The sequence below is a fragment of the Crocuta crocuta genome, unplaced genomic scaffold, assembly GCF_008692635.1.
Source record: "Crocuta crocuta isolate KB4526 unplaced genomic scaffold, BGI_CrCroc_1.0 scaffold167, whole genome shotgun sequence".
Classification (NCBI taxonomy): Eukaryota; Metazoa; Chordata; class Mammalia; order Carnivora; family Hyaenidae; genus Crocuta; species Crocuta crocuta.
Window position 1 is genome coordinate 1,413,452 of NW_027532406.1, and position 20,678 is coordinate 1,434,129.

Consider the following 20,678-nt stretch of genomic DNA (forward strand, 5'->3'; position numbering starts at 1 on the left):
ACTAAAATTTATTGTACAATGTGTTAATTTTATAACTAAAGAAATAAAGGTATCTTTTAAAAATAAAACATGAAATCTGAAAGAAAGATATTAACAGTCTTATCCAAACCTTATTCAGAATAAGTGAAGAGAGTCCATTATCTTTAGTCAAGGACTTATCCTTTATCTATTACCTCAAAAGACTCCTTTTATGCATTTTTAATCTACTGCTGCCTTATTTACCTGGCATTACTGGGGGAAAGGGTTATATCACATATCAGAAATTTTCTGATTTAAAATACTTTTAACTATATAAATTTTTAAATGAACATTAAAAATAATATATATGTATATATGTATTAATATGTGTGTATGTAAAACAGTTTTACAATGTTTAGGATGAAAATAAGTTTTCTGCCTCATCTCCTACCTAATTCTTGCTTCCTAGAGGCAATCACTTTCACTCTTGTGTTTTATTTAGCATTAAATCTTTTAGTCAGCCTCCCATACTCCCATTTTCTCTCCCCTATTCTCAACAGTTTCAATTAAAAAAATAATTTTTGGCTTTTACTTAATATAAGTTTCTAAATACCATTTGCAGCTGAGTCAATAGAGAACAATAATTAAATCCCTTTCTTTTTTTTTAAATGTTTTTTTAAAAAATTTATTTCTGAGAGAGAGAGACAGAGAGAGAGATGGTGTGAGCAGGGGAGGGTCAGAGAGAGAGGGAGACACAGAATCTGAAGCAGGCTGCAGGCTCTGAGCTGTCAGCACAGAGCTCGATGCGAGGCTCGAACCCACGAACTGTGAGATCATGACCTGAGCCGAAGTCGGACGCTTAACTGACTGAGCCACCCAGGTGCCCCTTAAATCCCTTTCTTGTAGTAGAAATTCTCGTAATTCTCTAGAGCTAAAAAAAAAATTTTTTTTTGGTTTGCTCTGTTTCTTATGTACCTATCATCAATTCATTTTCAAACTATTCTTCCAACTCAATTTTTCCTTTTGGGAAATTCTCTCTTAGAGCTTTTTTCCAATTTAGTACAGCTGCATTTTCAAGGCCTTCTGTATGGCTTTTTGAAGTAAAACTTGACCTTCATCTTGGAAATTCCTCTTTTCCATATTAGATTCTTTGTTTCCTGAATCCATGTACTCCTCTTTTTCAGTTTACTCCTTAGTTTTTGATTGTGTTTCCTCCAGTCGTTTTCTGAGGAAGACAGGCTGAAGGACAAACTTGTTTTCAATGTTAGATTTATTGAGGTTTAACTTACAACCAGAAAAATTCACCCCTTTTAGCTGTATAGTTCAATGAGGCTGACAAACATTGCCAGTCATGTAATGACTGACAACTGCCACCACAATAAAGATATAGAATATTTTCATCACTCCAAAAAGTTCCCTGTGCCTCTCTGTAGTCAATCCTCTCACTTCTAGCCCTGGGGCAACAAGTCACTGATTTCTGTCCTATATAGATTTGCCTTTCCCAGAATGGCATATAAATGGAATGACACAGTATTTATCTAGATACCTTTTATGTCTGCCTACTTTCACTTAGCATAATATATTTCAGATTCACCCATGTTATTGGATGTATAATCCTTTATTCTTTCTTTATCTACAATTTCCTTTCCATTCACTGGTTGGTGGATATTTTGGATATGTAATGGATATGGATATATCCAGTTTTGGGTGGTTTTAAATAAAGACCACATACAAGTCTTTGCATGGATATGTTTTAATTTCTCTTAGGTAAATACTTAGGACTGAAACTGTTAAGGGTTATGTTAAGGGTATATTTAACTTATTTTTTATTTTTTTATTTCTGAGAGAGACAGCATGAGGAGGGGAGGATCAGAGAGAGAGACACACACAGAATCTGAAGCAGGCTCCAGGCTCTGAGCTAGCTGTCGGCACAGAGCCGGACGCGGAACTCGAACCCATGAACCGTGAGATCATGACCTGAGCCAAAGTCGGATGCTTAACTGACTGAGCCACCCAGGGGCCCGTTTAACTTTTTAAGAAACTATCAAACTGGGTGCACCTGGGTGACTCAGTCAGTTTAATGTCTGACTCTTGATTTAGGCTCAGGTCATGATCTCAGGGTTGTGGGATCGAGCCCTGTGTCAGGCTCCACACTGAGAGTGGAGCCTGCTTAGGATACTTCTCTCTCTCTCTCTCTCTCTCTCTCTCTCTCTCTCTCTCTCGCTCCTTTGCTCCTCTCCCCTGCTCACATTCTCTAAAATAAAAAACAAATTGTTTAAAAAAAAAAAAAAAGGCCACAACTATCAAGCTGTTTTCAAAGCAGTTCTGTCATTTTATATCTCTACCAGCAATGTATGAGAGTATCAGTTCCTCTGAATCCTCATCAGGCATTACTATCAAATTTTTTCATTTTAGCAATTCTATTAGCTGTGGGATTAGAAAGTAAATATTTTGAGACTTGATAACTTAAAAATATACTTGGGTCTACCAGCAATTGTATTACTAGGTATTTCCAAAGGATAAAAAAATGTTTGCTTTTTATAATGCCTTCTGGTTCTTCCCTTGCTACTACAGCTATCAACTATCCTTTCAAACTATTTTAAGTGGGCCTGCCTAGAAAAGCATCCCTATCTCCTAATTTTCTGTTTATGGTGTGCTGAAGGTCTTGGAATTGTGTAGCATAAGCCTCAGAAACAGACTCTGAAACAAAGATCAGTGTAAAAGTGATTAGGAATGTTCCCAAGGGAAAATCTTAAGGTAGTAAGGAAATGAGATCAGGGAGGCAAGGAAGCGGGGTAAAGGCTTGTGAGGTTAACTATGGCAAGGGTAATTGTGGCTCAATTCTATGGGGAATTTGGGAGACAGTGTAGGTCCGAGTGTAGGTCTGACCTAAAAGTTGTCCCAAATAGAGAGAAGAGAAATAAAATATTTATACTGCATCTCATCAGTCATTGGTAAAGGGCCGTTGCTGGAGGGATGTAAATTCCTAAGCACGTTTGCCTCTTTCCAAGCAGGCATGATGTGTTCAGCAGCCCAGATGCAGCTCTCCAACACAGATACATTTGCTGGATGTTGGGAGTGTCCATGTGCAAGAAAATGAAAAAAGACATCTGAGAGTATACAGAAAAAATACTCATAGCACTCACTACCATTCTCCTATGAATCAAGCTTAAATGTTTAAGAGCATGAAGATTTGCAATGGGTGGCACTACAGGCAGTTAGGCAAAATTTGGTTTCACATCCCCATTACAAACTGAAAATTACATATGTGTTTACACACAACTTTGTACACAAATGTTCATAAGCAACATTATTAATGGTAGCCAAGAGGTGGACACACCCAAACATAAACTGATGAACAGATAAACAAAATGTGGTATATATCCATACAATGGAGTATTATTCTGTAATAAAAAGGAATGAAGTACTGATACATATTACTACATAGATGAATCTTGAAAACATTATGCTAAACGAAAGAAGCCAACCACACACACAAAGGCCACATATTGTATGATTCCATTTATATGAAATGTCCAGAATAGACAAATTCACAGTTGCAGAAAGTAAATTAGTGGTTGCCAGGGAATGGAGGGAGGAGGGAATGGAATGAGACTGATAATGGATAGGCGTTACTTTTTTTTTTAATGTTTTATTTATTTCTGAGAGAGAGAGAGACAGTGTGAGCAAGGGAGGGTCAGAGAGAGAGGGAGACACAGAATCTGAAACAGGCTCCAGGCTGAGCTGGCAGTCAGCACAGAGCCCGACACGGGGCTCGAACCCACGAACCGTGAGATCCTGACCTGAGCCAAAGTCAGACGCCTAACCAACTGAGCCACCCAGGTGCCACAGAAGTTACTTTCTGCAGGAATGAAAATATTCTGGAATTAGTGGTGACAGTTGTACAGTTTTGTAAATGCACTAAAAACCACTGAATTGTACACTTTAAAATAAAATCCTCACTTCTCTTTCAGGTCATTTTTCCTTCTTTCTCCCACTATGCCTTGGTTGTAGGCATCTATAGAACCTCAGTATCCTCTCTCTCATTTCTTGAAGATTTCAGCCTCTGGTTCACACTTTCTCTAAAATTTCTATTGTAACTTGGGTTCTTCTTACTCACTTCTCCTTTTACTTCCCCTTTGGCCTTGTCTTTTATTCTACTTCAGTGACCTGCACCCATGGTTATAACTGGGATATTGTCATTACTTGTCATTACTCAGATTACTTTTCATAATTTTAATTTCAAGAATCCTGTATTAACCAACACCTCTTTGCTTTCCATCTTATTCTTTCTAGCACTCTCAACTTCAATAATTTTGAGACCTAAAATCCATTGATCTTACAACATTTTCACTGTCCCTCATCTATCTCATATCCTCATGTTCCTTCTTATCCATCTGAGTCCACAGTCAGTCATTATAATCACTCCCTTGCCTGCTTTTCCTTCATCATACTGCCTAGCAAAACTTCAACCCTGCTTATTAAATCCAATTATCCACCTATTCCACCCACCTATTTTGAGTGAGGCAGTGAAAAAACACAATGCCAACAGGACTACTAACTTCAAGGAGGCGTGCTGCTACGACATCACACAAGTGTATTTAGTTTCCTAGATGACTATTTTACACCTCATTCATTTTCCTCAAAATGCCATCTTTCTCTCCATTGTAACTCTCTATTCGCAGAGAAAATAAAATCAGGAGAGCATTTCCTCATGCTCTACCATCACATCTAGCAATGTGCTTCTGTATTTTCTACCTTCTCCTCTGTTATGGATGAATAGTCCATGTGCCTAAACCAACTTCTCCCACCCACTAGATCCTATCCCTTTTCATTTACTCAAGGACATGACTCTGATCGTTCCATAACCTAAATTGGGTTATTCCTATCATCAATACAACAAACATACTATAATATAGCCGATTTCTCTACTGCCTTTACAGGAAAACTTCTAAGATTTGATTGTTTCCAATTTCTCTCTTCCCATTCTCTTTTTCTCTTTGCCCAATTTTTTTTTTTTTACTTTTCTTTGGGTATGAAAAGTTGAAAGAATAAGTACTTTAAGCTCTTCACTTAAATCCATCAACTATTTACAATAATTACCATTTTTCCACATTCATTTTATTTCACTTTCTATGCATACCTACATACACACACACACATACTGTTTTGGAAGAACAGGACCCTGCCCCCTGCAAAATGTCTGTAAGCTGCTGATCTTATGACACTTTTCTCCTAAATACTCCAACATGTATCCCCTAGGAAAAAAAGGATATCCTCTTCATACCACAATACACTATTATACCCAGGAAACTGTAACAGTGATTAAGTGTTACACAACATTGTTTAATATGAAGTCCATACTCAAAATTTCCTAAATGTCCCCAAAATGTCCTTCATAGCAGTATTTTTTTTCTTGATATAGGTTCCAAATAAAGTGCATGTATTGCTCTTGGTTACAGCTCTTCAATATCCCTACAATTCCCCCTGCCTGACTTTTGTTTGCTATAATATCTACATTTTTGGAGAGTCCAAATCAGCTGTCTTATTACACTGTTCCTTGTTCTGGAATTGTCTGAAAATTTCCTCATGATTAGACTTAAGTTACATGTTGGGGGGGCAAGATTATTAAATAGTTGATATTGTGAACATCACATGCAATACACATGTCAGTTTGAAATGCTACTTTTGATTATTTGGTTAAAATAATGCATGTCACATCATGACACTGTAAAGCTACCTTATTCTCCCTATAATTAAGTAGTATGTGAAATGATTACTTTTTATTATAGTTTATTGTCAAGTTGGTCTCCATATAACAGCCAGTGCTCATCCCAACAAGTGCCCTCCTACATGCCCATCACTCATTTTCCCCTCTTCCCCACCCCCCCATCAACCCTCAATTTGTTCTCAGTATTTAATAAGAGTCTCTTATGGTTTGCTTCCCTCCCTCTCCTTAACTATTTTTCCCCTTCCCCTCCCCCATGGTCCTCTGTTAAGTTTCTCCTGTTCCACATATAAGTAAAAACATATGGTATCTGTCTTTCTCTACCTGACTTATTTCACTTTGCATAATACCCTTGAGTTCCATCCACGTTGCTACAAATGGCCAGATTTCATTCTTTCTCATTGCCATGTAGTATTCCATTGTGTATATAAACCACATCGTCTTGATCATCAGTTGATGAACATTTAGGCTCTTTCCACGATTTGGCCATTGTTGAGAGTGCTGCTATGATCACTGGGGTCCATGTGCCCCTGTGCATCAGCACTCCTGTATCCCTTGGGTAAATTCCTAGCATTGCTATTACTGGGTCATAGGGGAGTTCTGTTAATTTTTTGAGGAGCCTCCACACTGTTTTCCAGAGCAGCTGCACCAGTTTGCATTCCCACCAACAGTGAAGGAGGGTGCCCATTTCTTCACAACCTTGCCAGCATCTATAGTCTCCTGAGTTGTTCATTTTAGCCACTCTGACCAGCGTGAGGTGGTATCTCAGTGTGATTTTGATTTGTATTTCTTTGATGATGAGTGACACTGAGCATCGCTTCATGTGTCTGTTGGCCATCTGGATGTCCTCTTTGGAGAAGTGTCTGTTCCTGTCTTCTGCCCATTTCTTACTGGATTATTTGTTTTTTGGGTGTGGAGTTTGGTAAGTTCCTTATAGATTTTGGATACTAGTCCTTTATCTGATATGTCATTTGCAATGAAATGATATTTTCAAATCATGTGAATATCCTTGATCTTTCACCTAATGATTTTAGCATGCACTGATGACTTGCCTGAATCAATTACTATGTTGGATGTTGCAAAATAGGCCATCCATGATTATTTGCTGGTACCATTCTGGAAGAATTTCCCCTCTTACCAAACCATTTTTTGTTTGGTCACTATGGATTCACAAATTCTTTCTTTTACTCAATATATTAGAAGCCATTACCATCATTATGCTTTTTGATGTTCTAATTGTCCTAGTTTGATCACTGCAAGCTCCTTCAAACTAACTCACATGTTCTTTTAACATGCTTTCATTGGTTTTATGCACTTCGTTGATTTATGGAACAAGAGTTGTTTCACTCATTTTATACTTTCCTTGCTCCACACTTAAAACCTTATCAGTTCTTAGAAATCTTCCTCACTCTTCTTTATGATTAAGTAGTACTTTGCTATGCAGAGTATTATATTCAACCAGTTTTCCATGGATAGCCATTTATATTATTTCCAATATTTACAATTACTACAAATAATGTCACAATGAATAACTTCTGCATATGTTGTTTCCTATTTGTGGCTTATATTCCTTTAGGTAAATTTCAGTAAGTCTCATATTCTCTCTTGAACCCATTACAATTAGCTTCTGCTCTTACTAACTCTTGTGAAGGTCACTGATGATCAACATATATCTATATATCTCTATCTGATGGTCAATTATCCACATTTTACTTGATCCCTCAGCAGCACTTGAAAACAGCTAATTATTAATTATCCTGCCCTCTTACAATACTTTTTTTTTTTTAACTTGGCTTTCAGGATATTACTTTCTCTCTCTGCCCTGACATTCTCAGTCTTTTTTACTGGTTTTGCCTTACTTCTCTGATTTCTGTTAGAATGTTCTTGGGATTGAGGGTGCCTGGATGGCTCAGTCGGTTATGTGTCTGACTTTGGCTCAGGTCATGATCTCATGGTTCGTGAGTTGGAGCCCAACGTTGGGCTCTGTGCTGACAGCTGCAAGACTGGAGCCTGCTTTGGATTCTGTGTCTCCTCTTTGCTCTTCCTCTGCTCATGCCCCCTCCCCCAAAAGAAACATTAAAAAGATTTTTAAAAAAGGAAATATAAAATAGACCATTCATTTAAAAAAAAGAAAGAAAGAAAAGAATGTTCTTGGGCTCAATCTTTAATCTTATTGCTTTCTTTTTTTTAATGTTTTTATTTATTTCTGAAAGAGAGAGAGGCAGCATGAACAGGGGAGGGTCAGAGAGAGGGAGACACTGAATCCAAAGCAGGCTCCAGGCTCTGAGCTGGCTGTCAGCACCGAGCCCAAAGTGGGGCTCGAACCCACAAACTGTGAGATCATGACCTGAGCCGAAGTCAGATGCCTAACCGACTGAGCCACACAGGCACCCCTAATCTTACTGCTTCTAACTCACTGGCTAGAAGGCCTTGTCTAACATCATACCTTTATCTACTGGTAACTTCCAAATTTCAGCCTATATCTCTCTGAACTCCAACTCATCTTTCCACCTCTTACTTGACATAATGATTTAGTGTAAAAGATATCTCAATGTAACATGTCCAAAATCAAATCCTTATATTTCTTTCCAAGTCAGCTGTCTTCCCATCTCTGTAAAGGGCAACTCCATCCTTGTCAGGTCGAAAATCTTGGAGTAATCCTTGACTTTCTTCTTACACCTTACATGCAAATCCATCAGCAAATCTTGTTGGCTGTGCTTTCTAAATATATAAACAGAACTTGACCCTTTCAAACCATCTCTACCACCACCATCCTTATCCAATACACCTCATTTTTGTCAAGGTGAATTCAATAGTTTAACCCCTGCTTTGCCAAACTCACATTCACACCCAGGCTATTCTCAATACAACAACTAGTTTCCCTTTTAAATGGTAGTTAGGTCGTTCTACTCTTTTCCTACATACTTTCCAATGGCTTCCCTTTTCATTCAGAATGAAAGCTAAAATCCATACAATAATCTACAAATCACTAGACAATCTGGATTCCTGTCTCCTCTCAGACTTCGTCTCCAACTGTTCTTCCCATCTCTCATTTGCTGTTCTTTAAACAAGCTAAGTAAGCTACTAGTTCAGGATTTTTGCAACTTGTGTTACAACTTGGACAAGGAAACAACTTGAAACAATGAACAAGGAACAACTTGTTTCCTCTGCCTCAAATACTCTTTCCTGAGATACCCACATGCTTTCTTCCTTACTTTCTTAGGGTCTTCTGTTTATAATTGGGAAAACTATAAAGAAAAGGGGAGGAGATATAGGGATCTAACAGTTTCTTCAACAGTTTTCATTAGATTCCTCTTTTAGCACCACCCTTTCACCTGTAGTATCCAGAGTTTTGAGAAATCTACAACATAGATTGGGTTAGGTTTTCCTAATTGCTATTTTGCAGTTAGATTATTTTAGGTCTGTTTGTTGCCACTCATCCATCTACTTTCAAACTTCCAAAAATGTATGGCTACTTTCTCATTTCTTATCTGCTGCATTCCTGTAGGCTTACAACTTAAACAAACAAAAACCTCCTTACTACACTTTAAGTCAGGGTTTGTGAGGACAAAATGTGATATGCATGTCATTTTGCCATCTCAACATGAATACTTTAATTCACTTCATTAAAAAATACATTCTATAAGATAATTTCAGAAGGGTAAACATTTTATAAAAACAATCAGGAAAGCTCTACAAACTTGAAATCGATTTTAAAAATCACAAATATAAAAACTAACAGTTTTGAGTTTTGTTCTGTTCTTCTCATATGCATATACTATATTCTTTTTATGCATGCAACACTTCATAAAAACAAGAGGATACCATCAATGAATCAATTTGTATTATTTGTGATCATTCCAACTTATTTGGTGATACAGGAGCCTTCCCCATAGTTTTGGAAAAGCTTTTAAACCCCATTCATCAAGAAAAAGTGACCAAATCCCATGTATTATAGACATCGTTCCAGGAAACCCTTTTAAAGTGTGAAGTGCCCAAGGAGCTATAATATAGCTATAAAAAAGTATTAAGCAATGGCTTTTCCCACTCACATAAGCTTAAGCTCTAATTTAAGACAAAAATGCAATTTCAAAGCATATCTTCATACACTACCAGATAAAGTATGTATCAACCTAAATAATAATAACCAACATAATTATCATAACTATATTATCATTGCTGTTATTGCAACCTTCTGCAAACTTGGCAACTAGAAACAAAACTTACCTGTCTAAGAATATATCTGGGAGTGGTGGGTAGGTCTGCATATCAGGCACTCGCTCGTGGACTATAACCATAATGAAAGATGTAAACCCAAATACTATAAAAACATATATACAACTCAATATGGTCTTCCAGTACTCTGGGTCCAATCTTCGAATAGAATGTTTGTTTTTACCATTCACGTACTGGCACTGATCAGAATTCAAATCAGTGATAGGTCCATCACAGTCATGTGAAGGCTCCCCATTACAGAGCCACTCTGTGCTGTGGAGAGCACTGATGAAAGGTGTCATGGAACCCATGGGACTGTCACTGTTGTATCCCATTTCTTCTAAAACATCAATATGTATTTTCTGCAATTTTCGGACTGAAAGCATTAACCTTTTAATGTCCCCTAAGATTTTGATTTCCAGAGGAGGAGACCGGAGATCATATTCAGTCAATGTTAGCAATGTGATTCCATCAAGTCGGTGCTTATTACATAAAATGTCCACATATTCAAAAAAGCCTTCATCCTTCAGCCAAACAGCTACATGCTTGGTAGTCCAGCGGCGAATGCAGAGGTGATTAGGAACAGCCATTTCCTCCTCCACTGCCTGTCCAGGGAAAACAGGAAAACAAAACAAAAACTTCAGTGTGTCCTAACAACTCCTTTGAAGACCAAATACACATAAACATACCAGAAACAATCATTTTTCTACACTGATCTACTGCCTTCTAGAAGAGAGTAAAAAGGAACAAAAAACCCCCAAATGATTAGTTTTCAGTAAATTAACATTCTAATAATTTTATGATATAGCCCCCCAACAGAAAGAAGGCTAATGACTAAACATTTTTACAAAAAAATTACTCTACAAATGGCCTTTCCACATCATAACAACTGTAACTTAATCAGAAAAAGTCTACTGTTGAGAGTTAAGAAAAATCCCATTTTAATGCTTTTCTTAAAATGAGATATAGATACCTAATACATGAAAATTAATCAAATTTTAGAAATCTTCATGTTTGATGGAATAAGTATCTCCCACTTCTCTAAAATGAGAAGACAAAAACAAGAAATATCACAAAGGTAGATAACTAGTTTTAAGAAACCTCTTAAATTAGGCATATTTCTATCCACTATACAAATAATGATTTCTATAACAGATATAAAGCCTGTAAACTAGATATAAATATCTATAAATATCTTATTAGCTCATTTCTTTCCATACCTTGAATATATCATTGTATAAATGAATAAGCAATTTCTTTCTTAAACTATCACTGAGATTTCAGTGATAAAATTTTTAAAAGGAAGCTGTCATTTCAATGTACTCATAATTTGAGGACCCAAACTTTATATTGTGATTGTAAAAGGCCAATAATGTACTATTTGAAAAGTACTAATAATTTTTACTACTTTGATCCACATAGTTCTGTTTATGTTCTTATGTTCTTTTCCCATTCTAAAATTTTCAGTAACTTCGGCCTCTATCAGGCTTATAAGATAACACAGGAGACAAAGGCCTACATGGAAAAAAAAAACCTATTTTCCTGAAGCACTTTCCTCAGTTACTAAAGCATGTGAGTTTTCTGACATTTTCCATATTTTTGGAAATCTTTGGAAATAAGGAAGATCTTATTTCCTTCTGAGATGATTTTTTAACTAATTTTTTTCTGAGAGAGAGTGAGAGAGAAGGCACAAGTGAGCAAGGCAGCAGAGAAAAATAATCCCATGGGGGGGAGAAGAGAGAGAGAGAGAGAGAGAGAGAGAGAGACACAATTTTTTTAAAAAACACAGTAGGCAAACTTTAAAGCATAATAACAACCACCAAAATAAGGAACAATATAAGAAATACCTAAATGTCTGCTACCCAGCTTGAAAAAATATAAAATAATTTTAATACATGTTCTGTTTCTTTTTATTAAAAATTTTTTTAATGTTTTATTTGAGAGGAGACAGCATGAGCAGCAGATGGTCAGAGAGAGAGGGAGACACAGAATCTGAAACAGGTTCCAGGCTCTGAGCTAGCTGTCAGCACAGAGTCTGACATGGGGCTCGAACCCACAAATTGTGAGATCTGAGCCGAAATCAGATGCTTAACCGAGGCACCCCTACATGCTCTGTTTCTTAATCTGGGTATTAGTCATATAGGTTATGTTCACTCTGTAAAAATTCAAGAAGCTGTATACTTATAATCTACACTTTACATAATTTACACTGTATTTTAAAAGTTTGTTTTAAAAGGCCAAAAACAAAACATCAATACAAGGGAGTGTCCCTCCCTGATACTGTTCCCTTCCTCCCCTTCCCGGAAGAAATAATTCTTGATTTTGGTGCTTATCATTTTCTTATAACATGCATTTTTGGCTATAAAAAAATCTTCTGTGCTTACTTATACTGAGAAAAGTAGAAAACTGCTACTGTTCTACATTCTTCCCCTACCCATACAAACTACTGCAATGAAGACTTATAAATACTTGAAAAAGGCAGATACTTAACTACATGAGCACCACTTACACCATCAAAAATAGTCAGGCAACAAGAAACCCTTATTAAATATTTATTTCTTAATTACTAAAAAGCAATCCTAATTTTTGGAAGCCTTAAATCATATTTTGTTTCCAGAGTTTTTCATATTATCAATCCACAAGAATTTTCAGTCTTAGAAAATTAACAGCACATGTGCCTATAAGGATCTGTATACTTTAAAAGACTCCCTAATTCTTATGTACTAAAGAGCTACAAAAACTCTTATTCAGCTCTTTATAGCTACAATGTATCATTGCCATTGGAATTACAGGTTTTATGCAGTTTACCACATAGAATTTATATATACTGATGTATATCAATTTATGTAAGTTACCACATATATACGAAATTCCATTAAAATAACTTTGCTATGTTTTAGTTCATAAATATATATCCAGAGGGTTTTATCCCACCCACTACATACATATCTTTTCCCCAAGATATGCTCTGAGTAACTTCATCTTTGAATATCCAACGAGCACCAGTTACATACAAATCCTGCAGCAGTTATGATGTAGCAAATTTGCAAAGTTCACCTCCCACAAAACAAGGCTGGATTCTTCTGTCATTTTATTTTCTATTCTGCTACCTTCCTCCTTTTCCAACAGCTTACCACCAATGGGTTCCAAGTCACTCCCATTCCTGTAGCATTATCCTTCAGTATGGTTTTGTCTCATACACTGCTCAAAATGATTTTCTTTAATTTATTTTCCCGTCTTAGATCACCAGTTCTCTATACCCTGAATCATGCTAACAATCATACTTTGAGGCTGGTGTTTTAGCTGCTACAAAACGAGTTATACAAGGAAGCCTTCTGGAAGTCTTTGAGCCTGCTGTAGCAATGTTCTAAAAACGTGACACACTCCACTGATGTGTTTCATCAGGTCAGGACATGTCTTTTAATTGCATGCTACTACATATAGTTAGAGGCCCATATTTACGTAACACTGTGAAAAACCTGCAGTAAAGAGGTATATTAAAAAGATGACAAAGGCTTTAGGGCCAATTTAGTATTTATGTTGTGCCACAGAAACTACATGGAACTGGAGACTTTGAACAAAGATAAGACAGCTATGAGTTTCATATAAATCTAAAAATTGAAATTAAGTTAGTGTATACTTTCAGCTTTAATCAATAATTAATATGGATCAATTAAGGGTTAAAGGGACTACACTTTTGAACAAGATATAATAAGAGGGACCAAATTTATCCTCCTACCACAAATAACCAAATAATAGACAAAACACATGGGAGAGAAAAACCAGCTTCAAGACACTGGGTATTGGACAAAAAAAATCGCTGCCACACAGGACACAAAGTGAGCCCTATTGCCCCAGCTTACTGCCCTGAGAGTTTCCAAGTCATATGTGACACAGGACACAAAATGGGTGAGGCCTGGCAGATTTGCTGAGTTGAGGAAATGGAGCTGAGGGTCTAGGGAGATCTAGGTGGCTGGTGTTCATGAAACAGATTACTGGAGAAGAGAAAGATGCACAGAGAACTTGTTATAGACTGAATGCTTGTGTCTCTCCACAATTCATGTGTTGAAATCCTAACCCTCCAATTAGAAGGTGACTGGTCCTGAGGGCAGAACCCTCATAAATGGGATTAGTTGTCTTTTAAGAGATACTCCAGAGAATTTTATCACCCCTTCCACCACCTGAAGACATAACTAGAAGGTGACTGATTATGAGGCAAGAATAAGGCTCTCACCGGATACCAAATCTGCTGGGCTTTGATCTTGGACTCCTTGGCCTCCAGAACTGTGAAAAATAAGTATGCTTTGTTTAAGTCACTCAGTCTATAGTGTTTTTGTTATAGTAGCCTGAAAAGACTAAAAGCTCCAGAGATCTGCAGAGACTGTCCCTTGAATATGCAGCTAAATACTGATCATCACATATACATGAAGAAACAAAACAGGACTGAAAAAAGAACCACCAAGAAAGATTAGGGGGAACAACACTCAGTACACACACAAGACCAATAAAAGTGCCTACCTGAGGGGGGAAAAAAAATCTCACAAACCATGGGGCAATGGGCAAAAGTACACAGGAAGATCTTGCATAGAAGTGAGACAAAATCAATCCTAAAGCAGTAGTTATTGAACTGGGGGCAATATGCCATCCTCCTCCCCAACATTTGGAAATTTCTGGAGACATTTTTGGTTGTTACAACTGGCGGGTCACCCAAAGGGTAGAGGCTACAGATGCTGTTAAACATTCTACAAAGCACGGCATAGGCCTTCACAACAAAGAAGGTTGTATTGACTGCTGATATTGAGAAACCCTGCCCTAGAATGAACAGGTCTCTGGTCCAAACAAATCTTTTTTTCTTAATGTTTATTTTTGAGACAGACAGACAGACAGACAGACTATTCCTAGGCTCCACACTGCCATCACACATCCCAACATGGGACTCAATCTCATCAACAGCGATATCATGACCTGAGCCGAAATCAAGAATCAGACACTTTAGCCGACTGAGCCACCCAGGCGCCCCCAGGCAAACAAAGCAAGATCCAAAAGGATCAAATCATTTTCCAGTAACTTAACTACATCCTACAATGAAGTTCAAGATTACCAGGAGTATTTAACACCCAACAGATAAAAATCCATTATGTTGGGCAACCAATCAAAGATTACCAGGCATGCAGAGTAGGAAAAGTTACCTATATTAATAGAAAATCAATCAAAATTGACCCAGAACTAATACAGATTAAATAGAATTAGCAGACAAGGAAATCAACACACGTTATGAAAACTCTATTACATGTTCAAAAAGTTATAGACATGGGCCATAAACAAGCTCCAGTGCAAACTTCTAAAGATGAAATTACAATACATGTATTGAAAAATACACTGGATGGGATTAACAGCTGATCAGACATTACAAAAGATAAGAATAATAAGCGTGAAGACATAACAATAGGAATTTTTCAAAGTGAAACACAAGAAAAGATCTTTTTTTTTTTTTCACTTTAAAAGTAACCTCGTAGGATACTACATGGCAATGAGAAAGAATGAAATCTGGTCATGTGTAGCAACATGGATGGACCTTGAGGGTGTTATGCTGAGCGAAATAAGTCAGGCAGAAAAGGACAAATATCATATGTTTGCACGTATAGGAGGATTAGGAGGAACTTAACGGAGAACCATGTGGGAGAAGAAGGGGAGAAATGGTGGGGGAAAGGGAGAGAGGCAAACCATGAGAGACTCTTGAAAGCTGAGAACAAACTGAGGACTCATGGGTGGGGGGGGAGGGGGGAGATGGGCATGGAGAAGGGCACTTGTGGGGATGAGCACTGGGTGTTATATGGAAACCAACTTGACAATAAACTATTTGTAAAAAAATTAAAAGATAAAAAAAATAAATAAAAGTAACCTCGTAGGAGTACCTGAGTAGCTCAGTTGGCTTGTTAAATATCTGCCTTTGACTCAGGTCATGATCTCACAGTTTGTGAGTTAAAGTTCCGTGTCAGACTCTGTGTTCACAGCTCAGAGCCTGCAGCCTGCTTGGGATTCTGTGTCTCCCTCTCTCTCTGCCCCTCCCCTGCTCATGCTCTGTCTGTCTGCCTCTCTCTCAAAAATAATAAACATTAAAAAAATAAAATTAGGGGCACCTGGGTGGCTCAGTCTGTTTGTTAAGCGTCTGACTTCAGCTCAGGTCATGATCTTGCAGTTTGTGACTTCAAGCCCCATGTTGAGCTCTGTGCTGACAGCTCAGAGCCTGGAGCCTGCTTCAGGTTCTGTGTCTCCCTCTCTCTGTGCTCCTCTGTGTTCACACATACTCTCTCTCTCAAAAATAAATAAACATTAAAAAAATTAAAAGTAAAATAAAGTAAAAGTAACCTTGAAGACATTGTGTTAAGTGAAATAAACCTGGGCAAAAGGACCAATATTGTAATGATTCACTTAGATGAGGTACCTACAGCAGTCAAATCATAGAGACAGAAAGTTAAACATTCAAAGAAAAGTCCTTCAGGCAGAACAAAAATGCCACCATATTAAAATATAAAACTACACAAAGCGCTGAAAAACATCAGAAATGGTAACTACGTGAGTAAATACTTAAGTAAATAAAATATATGTCAACAATATCACAAAAGTAGGGAGAAATGGACTACTAAAGTAACATTTTTCCAGTAAAGGAGAAAATATTTCTAAATTCATTCCATATATTACCCTGATACCAAAACCAGGCAAACACATTACAAGAAAATAAAACAGCTTGATAGCCCTCAAGAACATAGATTTAAAAAATTTACAAAAATCTTAGGAAATCAAGTCCAATAATATCTAAAAAGGAACAATACATAACTAAGTGGTATTTTTCTCAGGAATGCAAAGTTAGTTTAACACTTGAAAAGTGATAATAACTTACCATATTAATAAGCTAAAGCAGGGAAATCACATGATCATCTCAAAAGACACTTAAAAAAAGCATTTGACAAAATCCAATATTCATTCCTGATAAAACCTCTCAGCAAACTAAAAATAGAAGTTTCATTAACTTTATAAAGGGCATCTTTGAAAAACCTGTAGCTAACATCATACTTAATGACAAAAGACTAAACGCTTTCTTATAATATCAGGAAGAAGGCAAAACTATCCACTCTCACCACTTCTAAACACTAGACATTCTGGCCAGTAGAATAAGGGAAGAAAAGGGAATAAAAGCCATACAGATTAGATAGTAAGAAACAAAATTCAAAATCTGCAGAATTTGCAAGCAGTATGATTGTTTATGTAGGAAATTCAATGGAATCTACATGTAAACACAAAAACCTACCACAACTAGTAAGTTAGTTTAGAAAGATTGCTGGATATAAGATCAACATACAAAAGTCAATTGTATTTCTTTTTTTTTTTAATTTTTTTTAATGTTTTATTTATTTCTAGGAGAGAGAGAGACAGCGTGAGCAGGGGAGGGTCAGAGAGAGAGGGAGTCACAGACTCTGAAACAGGCTCCAGGCTCTGAGCTGGCAGTCAGCACAGAGCCCAACGTGGGGCTCGAACCCACGAACCACGAGATCATGACCTAAGCGAAAGTCGGACGCTTAACCGACTAAGCAACCCAGGCGCCCCAAGTCAATTGTATTTCTATAAACTAGTAATAAAAAAATCAAAAACTGAAATTTATAGGGGCACCTGGGAGCCTCAGTCAGTTAAGCATCTGACTCTTGGCTTTAGCTCAGGTCATGACCTCATGGTTCCTGAGTTCAAGCACGTCATCTCTGTGCTGACAGTGTGGAACCTGCTTGGGATCCTCTCTCTCACTCTCTCTGCCCTTCCCCTGCTCATGCTCTCGCTTTCAAAATAATTAAACTTAAAAAAACTTTTAATTTTTAAAACAACACCATTTACAATAGCATCAAAAAATATCAAATTCTCAAGAATAAATCTGACCAAACCTGGAAAAGACCTGCACACTAAAACCTATAAAACACTGTAAGAGAAATCAAAGCTCTAAATAAACAGTGAGAAATGGATGGGTCAGTAGATTCAATATTGTTAAGATATCAATTCTCCTCCAAATCTGAACTACAGATTCAGCGAAATTCTAATCAAAATCCTGGCAGACTTATTTGTAGATGTTGATAAACTTATTTCACAAAAGCTCGCATGGAAATGTAGAAGGTCCAGGATTACCAAAAACAACTCTGAAAAAGAACAAATTAGACAGCTGATTTCAAGACTTATCATAGAGTAATTATTTTCTACTGCTATGTAGCTAATTACCATAAACTCAGTAACCACCCTCAGTTCTTGCCTCTTCTTATTCTGAAAAGCAGCAGCTTCTCCTGTGCTGAACTCCCTTTGTACCTGGAATCTCTTCTAGAAAAGCACATTCCTTCTCAAGGGGTTGCCTCATTAAGTCCAGTCCACCAAGAATAATCTTAGTTTTGTAGTCAACTGTGCCACATAACATAACCTAATCACAGGAGTGATTGCCCATCATATTTACAGGTCCCTTCTATTATTATACAACAGTCACTGAAGATCATTTTAGAATTCTATCATCTACTCTAAATCAAGACAAAGTGGCAGTGGCATAATGATAAACAAATCAATGGAACAGAATGGGGAATCTGGAAATAGACCTAGATAGACAGACAGACAGACAGACAGATAGATACATGGAGAGATACCAGATACATGGATAGATACCTGATTTTCTACAAATGTGTAAAAGCAATTTATTGAAGAAAGGATATTCTTCATTAGATAGTACTAGAACAAATGAATATCTACATGCAAAAAAACATCAGTCCATATCTCTCACCACATATAAAAATTAACCCCAAATGCATCACAGACCCAAATGTAAAGTCTAAAACTATAAATCATCTAGAAGAGAACACAGGAGAAAATCTTTATGACCTTAGGTTAGGTCAAGATTTCTTAGATATGACACCAAAAGCAAAATCCATTAAGAGAACACTGGACTTCATTTGTCTAGGTAGGAGACAGATGGACCTTTATAGTTTTTAGTCTGCAAATTTCTGCATTTTCTGAATCTTTTATAGCAATATATTTCTATACTAAAAAGAAAGAAAATATATAAAAGTAATATATATTTATTGAAGAACATTTAAAATAAAATTTTAAAATTACCTTTGAGGCTACTGCTTATCATTTGCTATACGTTTCACGCACAGAATTTTCTACAAAAAGAAATTATACTATAGATAGTTTTGTCTCATTTTCCTTAACATTATTACATGAATCCTAATATTATTAAATTGTCCTTTGAAAAGGACAGTCCATTAATGGTTATACAATAGTTTGTCCATCTCTCCATTGTTGGCAATTGTTCACAATATTATTACTATTATAAATAGTACTGTAGTGCCTTACATAAGATTTTTAGGAGTCAAATAACTATCAAAAAATCTCAAGTGTTTTCCTACTAACATCATTAAAGCTTGATCCACATTAAAAAGCATGGCATGCGGGGCGCCTGGGTGGCTTAGTCGGTTAAGCGTCCGACTTTCGCTTAGGTCATGATCTCGCGGTTCGTGGGTTCGAGCCCCGCGTCAGGCTCTGTGCTGACTGCCAGCTCAGAGCCTGGAGCCTATTTCAGTCTGTGACTCCCTCTCTCTCTGACCCTCCCCTGCTCACGCTGTCTCTCTCTCTCTCTCCTAGAAATAAATAAAACATTAAAAAAAAAAAAAGCACGGCATGCAAAGCTTGTACTTGTCTAAAACATTAATTGGTATGTATAAAGGAAACATCCCAATTTGAGATAAAATTTAAAAGAAGTTTACTCTGAAATCATGAATTATTAAGAATTTAATTATCAAAGGTCAGTACTTTATTATCAAGGCACTGGGAGAATATTCAACTCCTGCAGAATCTCACTATCAATAGGCATAAGTCAAACAGTCCCAAGTCCTAGATAGCAGATAAACAAAAGGGGCTGACTGTTCTGTACAACGTGGAACAAAAGGTATCTTATGGATGGACTCTGGTTAGAAATTTTTGAAAACTATAAAAAATTCAATTTTTGGCACATCAACTCTTATTTACAAGCATATTTCTTTTCTTTCCAAATTTAGTTCATACTAATTAAAGATTTCACCAGTCTGAGAGCAAAGGAGCTTACAGTATATTGTCTATATACTGTAAAGATGACTTTATCTCCATATTTAATAAAATGAAAAATCTTATCATAAGAACTTTAAGTTTGGTATTTCTTAACAGTAGCAAAGCTATTCTTTAACCAATAAGCCTTTAATGAATCCCATTAGAGTGACCCAAATCTCTTCACAATAATATAAATAACTCAGTTGTGTTCTTCTCTATTAAAACTGCCAAGTACTATACGTTAGGGTTGACAAAGTACAACCAGTCCAGAACTGCAAAAGGAGATAATGATTATCAATGAACTTTCTCCCTACTCCTCCCTGTTGAACCTATTTGCTGTGTTCCACCCTACCTTCGCATGACCAGCTGCAGAAAAATCTGGGCACCACTGAAAATGACTGAACTGAAAAGAACATTATCTTCTGTGAATCACAATGACTCAGTGTCTGTGACAGATATGATGAATTTGGCACTGATGAACTGGCATCTTTTCCAATTTTCCTCTGGTTGTTTTCTGCTACTACAGAGGTTGAAAAGCTAAAAAATTATTCCCCAGGATCCCTTACAACAAGAGTTTTAAATGTGAATTAGGTTCGGCCAAGTAGATTCTCTGAGAAGAGATACAGAAACAGAAGCCTGAAGTTCTGGCTACCCACAAAACAGACTACGA

The 20,678-nt window shown here is 36.8% G+C and overlaps 1 protein-coding gene across 2 annotated transcripts in view; it reads right to left on the reverse strand.

Moving 5' to 3' along the window:
• SAMD8 (sterile alpha motif domain containing 8) overlaps positions 1 to 20,678 on the reverse strand; it is a 53,120-nt gene that overhangs the window by 13,162 nt on the left and 19,280 nt on the right. For both annotated transcript variants that reach the window (XM_077778614.1, XM_077778615.1), the window contains exon 2: positions 9,914 to 10,506. In XM_077778614.1, coding sequence (XP_077634740.1) covers positions 9,914 to 10,506 — 593 coding nt within the window. The remainder of the gene's footprint in view (positions 1 to 9,913; positions 10,507 to 20,678) is intronic.